At 42.6% G+C, this 13,287-nt stretch overlaps 1 protein-coding gene across 2 annotated transcripts in view; it reads right to left on the minus strand.

Annotated features, from left to right (window-relative positions):
• LOC129818143 (rho guanine nucleotide exchange factor 28-like) overlaps nt 1-13,287 on the minus strand; it is a 116,526-nt gene that overhangs the window by 42,597 nt on the left and 60,642 nt on the right. Inside the window, exons 13-17 of one of the 2 annotated variants that reach the window (XM_055873779.1) lie at nt 12,146-12,263; nt 5,480-5,522; nt 4,464-4,565; nt 3,085-3,208; nt 186-363 (exon numbers count right to left, since the gene is read on the minus strand). In XM_055873779.1, coding sequence (XP_055729754.1) covers nt 186-363; nt 3,085-3,208; nt 4,464-4,565; nt 5,480-5,522; nt 12,146-12,263 — 565 coding nt within the window. The remainder of the gene's footprint in view (nt 1-185; nt 364-3,084; nt 3,209-4,463; nt 4,566-5,479; nt 5,523-12,145; nt 12,264-13,287) is intronic. The other variant, XM_055873780.1, reaches the window with a different exon arrangement.

The following is a 13,287-nucleotide window of genomic DNA, read 5'->3' on the forward strand; positions in this document are numbered from 1 at the left end:
ATACACTTTATTTATCTTGAGATATGTCTTGCTACATTTCCAATACATATATCTGATCTTTTGTATTCTCTGTGACAGAGTTACAGATCACTGAGATATCTTGTATGTTTATAGCATTGCGGGACACATTGATGGGTTTGACTGATACATGACTAATGAGTAAACGGTGACTGCTGATTACTTACAGGAGCAGTGCAGAAGGTCCTTGCCAGTAGCAGGTTTGTCACAGACCAGACAGACGGTGGGACCAGCACAGGAACCCGTGGAGAAACGATGTCCATTCTGCTGTTTGTCCTTGTCTTTCCCTTCCTTCTCTCTCTCCTTCTCCTTACCCTTCTCTCTCTCCTTCTCCTTCCCCTTTCCCTTGGAGAACCAGGGTAGATTCCCAGGGGTGAACATCAGAGGCATGGATAGGCTAGTTAACGCACACCCATATACTGTAACTACATCCAAACCCTTTCAGAAACAACCAGTCAAAGCATAGAAAACACTGACTGTAACTCTGTAACACCATAGGCGTAGGTTACAGTCGCCTTAAGTACTATCAGTCAGGTTACTGATACTGTGGTCTGGCTAGCCTATAAGTAGTCACAAATAACCACACGTACACTGACTCCAATTGAATCAGTTACATGTGAATGATCCGAGCCTTATTTCAGCCCGTTTTAAAGTCCACTGTGACGGAAATGGGGGGGGGGGGGGTTGTTTCCACATGCTGATCACCAACAAAGGGTTGATGATTGAAAGGAAAGAACCTACAGTGTTTTAATGGTGTTTTGGGTCAATGTTATTTCCCCAAACATTTCCTGCTCTTTGTCATCATTTGAAGAACAGACCCTGAGGTGAATACTAAGGAGAACGGTTGGGATGATAACAATAATAATATAATAATAATACATGCTATTTATATAGCACTTTTCAAGGATGCAAATTCTCATGATAATGGGCATTTGTATCAGATAATTAAGTGATAATAGCAGCATGATAACTGACACTCAATGGTATCAGTTTTACGGCACTTTCTGGGTGTGTCATACAGTCCTCATAGTTGTAGATTATATTAGGTCTAGACTGAGGTGTAGATTATATTAGGTCTAGACTGAAGTGTAGATTATATTAGATCTAGACTGAGGTGTAGATTACATGTGACTCAGTCAGTGTGTACACTCTGTCTGTAATTACATTATCTGACAGGCCTCAGTGGCTTGCGAAAGTATTCACCCCTCTTAACATTTTTCCTATTTTGTTGCCTTACAACCTGGAATTAAAATTCATTGTTGTGAAACAAACAATAAATATGACAAAAAAACTGAAAACTTGAGCGTACATAACTATTCACCCCCCCCAAAGTCAATACTTTGTAGAGACACCTTTAAGCAGCAATTACAGCTGCAAGTCTCTTGGGGTATGTCTCTATAAGCTTGGCACATCTAGCCACCGGGATTTTTGCCCATTCTTCAAGGCAAAACTGCTCCATCTCCATCAAGTTGGATGGGTTACGCTGGTGTACAGCAATCTTTAAGTCATACCACAGATTCTCAATTGGATTGAGGTCTGGGCTTTGACCATTCCAAGACATTTAAATGTTTCCCCTTAAACCACTCGAGTGTTGCTTTAGCAGTATGCTTAGGGTCATTGTCCTGCTGGAAGGTGAACCTCCATCCCTGTCTCAAATCTCTGGAAGACTAAAACAGGTTTCCCTCAAGAATTTCTCTGTATTTAGGGCCATCCCCACAGCATGATGCTGCCACCACCATGCTTCACTGTGGGGATGGTGTTCTCGGGGTGATGAGAGGTGTTGGGTTTGCGCCAGACATAGCATTTTCCTTGATGGCCAAGAAGCTCAATTTTAGTCTCATCTGACCAGAGTAACTTCTTCCATATGGTTGGGGAGTCTCCCACATGCCTTTTGGTGAACACCAAACGTGTTTGCTTGTTTTTTTCTTTAAGCAATGGCTTTAAGCAATCTCCGCTGTGGAGCTTTGCAGCTCCTTCAGGGTTATCTTTGGTCTCTTTGTTGCCTCTCTGATGAATGCCCTCCTTGCCTGGTCGGTGAGTTTTGGTGGGTGGCCATCTCTTGGAAGGTTTGTTGTGGTGCCATATTCTTTCCATTTTTTAATAATGGATTTAACGGTGCTCCGTGGAATGTTCAAAGTTTCGTATATTTTTTTAGAACCCAACCCTGATCTGTACTTCTCCACAACTTTGTCTCTGACCTGTTTGGAGAGCTCCTTAGTCTTCATGGTGCCACTTGCTTGGTGGTGCCCCTTGCTTAGTGGTGTTGCAGACTCTGGGGCCTTTCAGAACAGGTGTATATGTACTGAGATCATGTGACAGATCATGTGAAACTTAGATTGCACACAGGTGGACTTTATTTAACTAATTATGTGACTTCTGAAGGTAATTGGTTGCACCAGATATTATTTAGGGGCTTCATAGCAAAGGGGGTGAATACATATGCACGCACCACTTTTCCGTTTTTTGTTGTTGTTGAATTTTTTGAAACAAGTTATTTTTTCCATTTCACTTCCCCAATTTGGACTACTTTGTGTATGTCTATTACATGAAATCCAAATAAAAATCAATTTAATCTGGGTTCGCCCCCAGGCTCTGTCGCAGCCGGCCGCGACCGGGAGGTCCGTGGGGCGACGCACAATTGGGCTAGCGTCGTCCGGGTTAGAGAGAGTTTGGCCGGTAGGGATTTCCTTGTCTCATCGCGCTCCAGCGACTCCTGTGGCGGGCTGGGCGCAGTGCGCGCTAGCCAAGGGGGCCAGGTGCACGGTGTTTCCTCCGACACATTGGTGCGGCTGGCTTCCTGGTTGGAGGCGCGCTGTGTTAAAGAAGCAGTGCAGCTTGGTTGGGTTGTGCTTCGGAGGACGCATGAATTTCGACCTTCGTCTCTCCCGAGCCCGTACGGGAGTTGTAGCGATGAGACAAGATAGTAAAAAATTAAATAAAGATAAAGATAAAAAATTAAAAAAAAATTTAAAAAATCTATTTAAATTACAGGTTGTAATGCAACAAAATAGGAAAAACGCCAAGGGGGATGAATACTTTTGCAAGGAACTGTATATAGTGTCTCACCTTGTTCTTGTTGCGAGTGGTGGACATCCTACTCTTGAGGAAGCTGAAGGTACGAATCACTTTGTATTTCTCTGACTCCACCTTGGAGGGGATGTTGTACTTGTCCCACTCCTCCTCTTCAATTCTGTTCAGAAACAATTGGGTTAGCATCATAGATATATAGGGTTAGAAAAGTCAAATCCTCATCAAACGTGACATATGTTGGGTTGTATAAACTGTATTAACTAGAGTCCTGTTTGCTGATCCATTTTTCTTTCTGCCTGGTGATCTTTGCTGACCAAGAGCAAATTAATTATTATGTATAGTCCTTACTAATAGTAGTACCGTGACTGTCATCCTTTTCATCAACAAGGAAGCAAGAAGGTAGAAACACAGCACACAACTTATGAAAGCATACTAGTAACGCTACTAATACTAGCAATACAAATCATTTTGATAATACTAATAATAGTGATAATACTACTACTACTACTAATAATAATACTAATATTAATAATACAAGTACTACAAATAATAGTACTAATAATAATACTAATAATACTAGTACTACTAGTACTACTAAAAATGGTATTTGGTTAGTAGGTCAATCGGTCAGTGACTGTCATACCAGGCTGGATCAAGTATACAGCTAGAACACATGCAACACAAAGCCATAGATGTTTACTAAGGAATCAATACAAAAACAAGTCAGGTCCAATAGAATCTTCTGTGTGATTCCAGATAATGGGAGGATAGGCCACGTATACCTGAGAGGTCACAGTTCAATGAAAGATCAATGTGAGTTAAGAAGGGTTACATAGTAGTAGTTAGAGACACGTGCAGCACACGTGAGCTAATCAAACATGGTTAATTCATTTACATCAACAACATACAAGTGTAATCTCTGAAGGTTATTGGTGATGCCATGCTAGGCAGAGTGCATTGTGGGCACAAATGTAGAGGTTAGATGTCAGGATGCACACAGGGGACCTCTAGGGTTAAAAGGGTTGGCAAGAAGAGGTTACACTGAGGCTGGAGCTAGGGGGCTAGAGGGCTGGCTTCCAAATCAGGGGAGTTACTGTAGGGTTAATGTCTAGAGGGCCAGCATCCAGATCAGGGGAGTTACTGTAGGGTTAATGTCTAGAGGGCCAGCATCCAGATCAGGGGAGTTACTGTAGGGTTAATGTCTAGAGGGCCAGCATCCAGATCAGGGGAGTTACTGTAGGGTTAATGTCTAGAGGGCCAGCATCCAGATCAGGGGAGTTACTATAGGGTTAATGTCTAGAGGGCCAGCATCCAGATCAGGGGAGTTACTATAGGGTTAGAGGCTATTGGGCTATCTGCCCAGTGGAAAGGAAGGGCCAGGGCTGCCAGCCCAGAAGGGGGCGATGCCCACGTACTCTTTGAGGAACTCTGAGAGGGTGAGGTGTTGAAGGGACTCTGCCAGCTCAACGCTGCCCTCGTCGTCTGCAGACTGGGCACGCTTACGAAACCTTAACTCCCTAGGGACACATTACACACACACACACACACACACACACATTACACACACAGCTCTGATACATTCAGTACATTAACACACACACACTCACACGCACAAGCACCCGCACACTCACACACACACAGCTCTGACATACACCAACACACACACAGGTCTGGTACACACTGACATACTCTAGAGGGAGCTATAGAGCTTTGACTGACTATGTGTTCAGGACATTTCAACAGATGAATGGAGGAAGAGGACAAAGGCAGTTGGCATGGTTCCTGGAAGCATCTCATCCCAATGAAGGACATAGTGAACAGGAAGTAAAGAGGTTCCCTTTTCCTAGTCTGTCTCTCTTGTGTTGGAGCTATTCATTGAAAGGATACTATACAGTAAATCTTTTTACACTCACATTTACATTTACATTTAAGTCATTTAGCAGACGCTCTTATCCAGAGCGACTTACAACTCACTGTGTCACAAAGTTACAGAGCATTAGCCTGACTTCATCTGAGGACAGGCCCTGTACTTCAAAATTGCTCTGGACAAAATGTTCATTGACAAATAAAAAAAGTCTGAGCACAATGGGATTACAGTTTAGTCTACAACAACACTTTGGGTACTGATAAAGGGTGGCTTAAAGCTTTTGTAATATATATGCGTCACCTCACCACCTGTGAAACAGGGTTAAAACAACGCTGCAAGCCTTGGCATGGTAACAGACAAGCCTGGAGTTAAACAAACAAAACACGGTCTTGATATAAAGAGAACCAGGAACTCCACAACAGAGAGAGAGCCCTTGGTCGCCCAGCAACCAACCAAGAAGTCATTGTGAGGGCTGGAGAGCCTGGGAATTAGGGGGAAACTGTACGAAACTGTAAGAATGTCAAACACACTTTAGACAGACAAGTTAGGTCAGTGGATACATACCTTTTCTCGAGAGGCTGCTCTGATAGACTGAATGTTCTCTGTTCTGTGGAGGACAAGACAGCTGAAACATGAACCTTCTGTGTGAAAGTAAACAGCGTGAGCAACATTACCTATGAAAACCAATCAACACAATCAAGTCTGATCAGGTACCCCCCTCAGCCCAGGGTGTCTTCGATGATGACATCATGGAATGGTGCAATGCTGAGGTTGCACTGTGATTGGGCAGGGTAGCCAAGCCAGACAATGCACTTACCCAAGCCCACACCCTCACATATACACTGACATATGACATATGATACTTATGACTTATACTGTATATGACACTTTCACACTCCCCACATATGCTGCTGCTACTGTCTATTATCTATCCTGCTTGATCAATTACCTTGTACCCCTGCACATCGACTGCTGCTACTGTCTATTATCTATCCTGCTAGATCAACTACCTGGTACCCCTGCACATCGACTCCTGCTACTGTCTATTATCTATCCTGCTATATCAATTACCTCGTACCCCTGCACATCGACTGCTGCTACTGTCTATTATCTATCCTGCTAGATCAATTACATCGTACCCCTGCACATCGACTGCTGCAACTGTCTATTATCTATCATGCTATATCAATTACCTCGTACCCCTGCACATCGACTGCTGCTACTGTCTGTTATCTATCCTGCTAGATCAATTACCTGGTACCCCTGCACATCGACTGCTGCTACTGTCTATTATCTATCCTGCTTGATCAATTACCTGGTACCCCTGCACATCGACTGCTGCTACTGTCTATTATCTATCCTGCTAGATCAATTAACTGGTACCCCTGCACATCGACTGCTGCTACTGTCTATTATCTATCCTGCTTGATCAATTACCTTGTACCCCTGCACATCGACTGCTGCTACTGTCTATTATCTATCATGCTATATCAATTACCTCGTACCCCTGCACATCGACTGCTGCTACTGTCTATTATCTATCCTGCTTGATCAATTACATCGTACCCCTGCACATCGACTGCTGCTACTGTCTATTATCTATCCTGCTTGATCAATTACATCGTACCCCTGCACATCGACTGCTGCTACTGTCTGTTATCTATCCTGCTTGATCAATTACCTGGTAACCCTGCACATCGACTGTTGCTACTGTCTATTATCTATCCTGCTAGATCAATTACCTGGTAACCCTGCACATCGACTGCTTCTACTGTCTATTATCTATCCTGCTAGATCAATTACCTGGTAACCCTGCACATCGACTGCTGCTACTGTCTATTATCTATCCTGCTTGATCAATTACCTCGTACCCCTACGCATCGACTGCTGGTTCTCCCTGCATGGGTTATTCCTCTTCATGCTTTTTATTGCGAGTACTTTTTGAACTCTATTGATATTTTCTCTCCACGCAGTCCGTCTTTCATTCCAGCTTGAGCGCAAACCCTCATACTGGCTTACTACTCCCTGTATTTAGTCATGTTAATTTCTACTCTCTGTATATACTCATGTTATTTTCTACTTCCTGTATATAGCCATGTTAATTTCTACTTCCTGTATATAGCCATGTTAATTTCTACTTCCTGCATATAGCCATGTTAATTTCTACTTCCTGTATATAGCCATGTTAATTTCTACCCCCTGTATATAGTCATGTTTATTTCTACTTCCTGTATATAGCCATGTTAATTTCTACCTCCTGTATATAGCCATGTTAATTTCTACTCTCTGTATATAGCCATGTTAATTTCTACTCCCTGTATATAGCCATGTTAATTTCTACTCTCTGTATATACTCATGTTATTTTCTACTTCCTGTATATAGCCATGTTAATTTCTACTTCCTGTATATAGCCATGTTAATTTCTACTTCCTGTATATAGCCATGTTAATTTCTACTTCCTGCATATAGCCATGTTAATTTCTACTTCCTGTATATAGCCATGTTAATTTCTAGCCCCTGTATATAGTCATGTTTATTTCTACTTCCTGTATATAGCCATGTTAATTTCTACCTCCTGTATATAGCCATGTTAATTTCTACTCTCTGTAGATAGCCATGTTAATTTCTACTCCCTGTATATAGCCATGTTAATTTCTACTCCCTGTATATAGCCATGTTAATTTCTACTCTCTGTATATAGCCATGTTCATTTCTACTCCCTGTATATAGCAATGTTAATTTCTACTCCCTGTATATAGCCATGTTCATTTCTACTCCCTGTATATAGCCATGTTCATTTCTACTCTCTGTATATAGCCATGTTAATTTCTACTCCCTGTATATAGCCATGTTAATTTCTACTCTCTGTATATAGCCATGTTAATTTCTACTCCCTGTATATAGCCATGTTAATTTCTACTCCCTGTATATAGCCATGTTAAGTTCTACTTCCTGTATATAGCTATGTTAATTTCTACTTCCTGTATATAGCCATGTTAATTTCTACTCTCTGTATATAGCCATGTTAATTTCTACTCCCTGTATATAGCCATGTTAATTTCTACTCCCTGTATATAGCCATGTTAATTTCTACTCCCTGTATATAGCCATGTTAATTTCTACTCCCTGTATATAGCCATGTTAATTTCTACTCTCTGTATATAGCCATGTTAATTTCTACTCCCTGTATATAGCCATGTTAATTTCTACTCCCTGTATATAGCCATGTTAATTTCTACTCCCTGTATATAGCCATGGTAATTTCTACTCCCTGTATATAGCCATGTTAATTTCTACTCCCTGTATATAGCCATGTTAATTTCTACTCCCTGTATATAGCCATGTTAATTTCTACTCCCTGTATATAGCCATGTTAATTTCTACTCTCTGTATATAGCCATGTTCATTTCTACTCCCTGTATACAGCCATGTTCATTTCTACTCTCTGTATATAGCCATGTTAATTTCTACTCCCTGTATATAGCCATGTTCATTTCTACTCCCTGTATATAGCCATGTTCATTTCTACTCCCTGTATATAGCCATGTTATTGTTACTCGTCATTGTGGTTCATTATTCATTATTTTTTTATTTTACTAGTCAAGTCAGTTAAGAACAAATTCTTATTTACAATGACGGCCTACACCGTACCACTATTTACATTTTTCATTTTTTATGTTTCTCTCTGCAAAGCATTTCACTGTTGTTTATGAAGCATGTGACAAATACAATTTAATTAGATTTTTGACATACAAGCACACTTACATACACATGTACCTGCACGTTGGACACACACATAAGCCACATGCCTACCAGGCTTGGTGTTAGCACAGTGTGAGTTTTGGAAGCTAGGGGTTCTAAGGCAAGCTATATAGTCGTGGACAAAAGTTTTGAGAACAACACAAATATTAATTTCCACAAAGTTTGCTGCTTCAGTGTCTTTAGATATTTTTGTCAGATGTTGCTATGGAACACTGAATTATAATTACAAGCATTTCATAAGTGTCAAAGGCTTTTATTGACAATTACATGAAGTTGATGCAAAGAGTCAATATTTGCAGTGCTGACCCTTCTTTTTCAAGACCTCTGCAATTCGCCCTGGCATGCTGTCAATTAACTTCTGGGCCACATCCTGACTGATGACAGCCCATTCTTGCATAATCAATGCTTGGAGTTTGTCACAATTTGTGGGTTTTTGTTTGTCCACCCGCCTCTTGAGGATTGATCACAAGTTCTCAATGGAATTAAGGTCAATGGAGTTTTCTAGCCATGGACCCAAAATATCAACGTTTTGTTCTCCGAGCCACTTAGTTATCACTTTTGCCTTATGGCAAGGTGCTCCATCATGCTGGAAAAGGCATTGTTCATCACCAAACTGTTCCTGGATGGTTGGTAGAAGTTGCTCTCGGAGGATGTGTTGGTACCATTCTTTATTCATGGCTGTCCCAAACAATCGGAAAGGGGATTCATCAAAGAAAATTACTTTACCCAAGTCCTCAGCAGTCCAATCCCTGTACCTTTTGCAGAATATCAGTCTGTTCCTGATGTTTTTCCTGGAGAAAAGTGGCTTCTTTGCTGCCCTTCTTGACACCAAGCCATCCTCCAAAAGTCTTTGCTTCACTGTGCGTGCAGATGCACTCACACCTGCCTGCTGCCATTTCTGAGCAAGCTCTGTACTGGTGCTGCCCGATCCCGCAGCTGAATCAACTTTAAGAGGCGGTCCTGGCGCTTGCTGGACTTTCTTGGGCCCCCTGAAACCTTCTTCACAACATTTGAACCACTCTCCTTGAAGTTCTTGATGATCCGATAAATGGTGGATTTAGGTGCAATCTTACTGGCAGCAATATCCTTGCCTGTGAAGCCCTTTTTGTGCAAAGCAATGATGATGGCAAGTGTTTCCTTGCAGGTAACCATGGTTGATAGAGGAAGAACAATGATTCCAAGCACCACCCTCCTTTTGAAGCTTCCAGTCTGTTATTCGAACTCAATCAGCATGACAGAGTGATCTCCAGCCTTGTCCTTGTCAACACTCACACCTGTGTTAACGAGAGAATCACTGGCATGATGTCAGCTGGTCCTTTTGTGGCAGGGCTGAAATGCAGTTGTTACGAATCCCGCCGAGGATGGTGCCTCTTCCCGTTCGGGCGGCGCTCGGCGGTCGTCGTCTCCGGTCTACTAGCTGCCACCGATCCCCTTTTCTGTTTTCCTTTGAGTTTGTCTAATTGGTATCACCTGTTTTGTGTTTAGGGTAGGGGGGTATTTAAACCCAGTTGGCCCGCCGACTTTTGTGCGGGCTTGTTATTCTGTTTGTGTTGGTGGTGTTCCTTATAGTGGATTTCAGTCCTACTTATGTTGGACAGTATTTTGACGCGCCCGTTGTTTGTGTGGCGTCGCCGTTTATGAGATTATTTCTGGGTGAAATAATAAAATCCACTTGATTGAGATTACCCTGCTCTCTGCACCTGACTCCTTCATTTCCACCATCGGAATTGTGACAGCAGTGGAAATGTTTTGGGGGGATTCAGTTCATTTGCATGGGAAAGAGGAACCTTGCAATTAATTGCAATTCATCTGATCACTCTTCATAACATTCTGGAGTATATGCAAATTGCCATTATACAAACTGAGGCAGCAGACTTTGTGAAAATGAAAATTTGTGTCATTCTCAAAACTTTTGGCCACGACTTACTAGCAGGGTGGAGCACAGACAGAGATTTAGACAGAGAGATGGCCTGAAGGACAGATAGGCTGTAGCTCACACCATCTACAGGGCAAAGTGGACATAGCACTCACTAGACCATCTACAGGGCAAAGTGGACATAGCACACACTAGACCATCTACAGGGCAAAGTGGACATAGCACTCACTAGACCATCTACAGGGCAAAGTGGACATAGCACACACTAGACCATCTACAGGGCAAAGTGGACATAGCACTCACTAGACCATCTACAGGGCAAAGTGGACATAGCACTCACTAGACCATCTACAGGGCAGAGTGGACATAGCACTCACTAGACCATCTACAGGGCAGAGTGGACATAGCGCTCACTAGACCATCTACAGGGCAGAGTGGACATAGCGCTCACTAGACCATCTACAGGGCAGAGTGGACATAGCGCTCACTAGACCATCTACAGGGCAGAGTGGACATAGCGCTCACTAGACCATCTACAGGGCAGAGTGGACATAGCGCTCACTAGACCCCTCAGAGGAACAGAGGGAGGACGTGGATGTAATCAGAGCCATACATAGATAGATACAGTATATACAGCTCTGGATGTGATTATACAGTAAATGTACCTACACTATGGTATAGTCACATTGGTTACATGTTAGTTACAAACAGTAGCTGACTATCTACTGAAGTTGCTTCAGTTAGTTAGTGACAACACAGAGAGCAGGTTAACTCAGCTACGTAGAGCACATTACATTTGACATTTTAGTCATTCAGCAGACGCTCTTATCCAGAGCCACTTACAGTTAGGACAGTCCTCTTAAGATAGCTAGGTGGGACAACCACATATCACAGTCATAGTAAGTACACATTTCCTCAATAAAGTAGCTATCAGCAAAGTCAGAGCTAGTAGGGGGGAGAAAAGTCAAGAGCGAGTGTTAGTTCACGAAAAGCAGGAGGAGGAATTGCGAGGGGGCTGCTATTGGATTATATAAGATACTCTTTGAAGAGGTAGGGTTTCAGATGTTTTCGGGAGATGGACAGGGACTCTGCTGTCCTAACTTCAGGGGGAAGCTGGTTCCACCATTGGGGTGCCAGGACAGAGAAGAGCTTGGACTGGGCTGAGTGGGAGCTTCCCTCCCGTAGGGGTAGGAGGGCCAAGAGACCAGAGGTCTGAGGAATGGAGTGCTCGGGTTGGGGTGTAGGGTTTGAGCATAGCCTGAAGGTATGTACTACTCAAACTCCCATGACAAACCAAACAAGTGAAAAGAGACAGACTAGCTCAAATAAGGTCAATCCAGGTCATATAAGCTGCGTTTACACAAGCAGTCCAATTCTGATCTTTTGACCATAATTTGGCAAAAGTTCAGAATTGGGCTGCCTGTGTAAACACAGACAGAACCAAAACTACAAAGATGAACAAGGACTATCCATATAATCATATTCTCAGAGAAAACACTGTCGACTGTATTCCAATCGAAGTAATAAAGTTCCCAGTAATGGTTTCTCAATGGGAGGTTATTAACTGTATAAAGATCCCACAGACACTAACCTGGGCTGAGGTCAGAGGTCGCAGGCGTGGCTAGGGTTTTGCGGGAGAAGCGGGGGGGCAGCAGACTAATCTTGGGGGAGGAATAGGAGCGGTGTCTGATCCCCTGGTTGCCCATATCCTGGAACAATACAATAATACAACAGGTCAGGTCATACATCTGCTGTATAGCCGTTAAAGCCATGATACATCTGCTGTATAGCTGTTAAAGCCCTGATACATCTGCTGTATAGCCGTTAAAGCCCTGATACATCTGTTGTATAGCTGTTAAAGCCCTGATACATCTGTTGTATAGCTGTTAAAGCCCTGATACATCTGCTGTATAGCTGTTAAAGCCCTGATACATCTGCTGTATAGCTGTTAAAGCCCTGATACATCTGCTGTATAGCCGTTAAAGCCCTGATACATCTGCTGTATAGCTGTTAAAGCCCTGATACATCTGCTGTATAGCCGTTAAAGCCCTGATACATCTGTTGTATAGCTGTTAAAGCTCTGATACATCTGTTGTATAGCTGTTAAAGCCCTGATACATCTGTTGTATAGCTGTTAAAGCCCTGATACATCTGCTGTATAGCTGTTAAAGCCCTGATACATCTGTTGTATAGCTGTTAAAGCCCTGATACATCTGTTGTATAGCTGTTAAAGCCCTGATACATCTGTTGTATAGCTGTTAAAGCCCTGATACATCTGCTGTATAGCCGTTAAAGCCCTGATACATCTGTTGTATAGCTGTTAAAGCCCTGATACATCTGTTGTATAGCTGTTAAAGCCCTGATACATCTGTTGTATAGCCGTTAAAGCCCTGATACATCTGTTGTATAGCTGTTAAAGCCCTGATACATCTGCTGTATAGCTGTTAAAGCCCTAATACATCTGCTGTATAGCTGTTAAAGCCCTGATACATCTGCTGTATAGCCGTTAAAGCCCTGATACATCTGCTGTATAGCTGTTAAAGCCCTGATACATCTGCTGTATAGCCGTTAAAGCCCTAATACATCTGCTGTATAGCTGTTAAAGCCCTGATACATCTGCTGTATAGCCGTTAAAGCCCTGATACATCTGCTGTATAGCCGTTAAAGCCCTGATACATCTGCTGTATAGCCGTTAAAGCCCTGATACATCTGCTGTATAGCTGTTAAAGCCCT

The sequence above is a fragment of the Salvelinus fontinalis genome, chromosome 21, assembly GCF_029448725.1.
Source record: "Salvelinus fontinalis isolate EN_2023a chromosome 21, ASM2944872v1, whole genome shotgun sequence".
In the NCBI taxonomy this organism is placed as follows: domain Eukaryota; kingdom Metazoa; phylum Chordata; class Actinopteri; order Salmoniformes; family Salmonidae; genus Salvelinus; species Salvelinus fontinalis.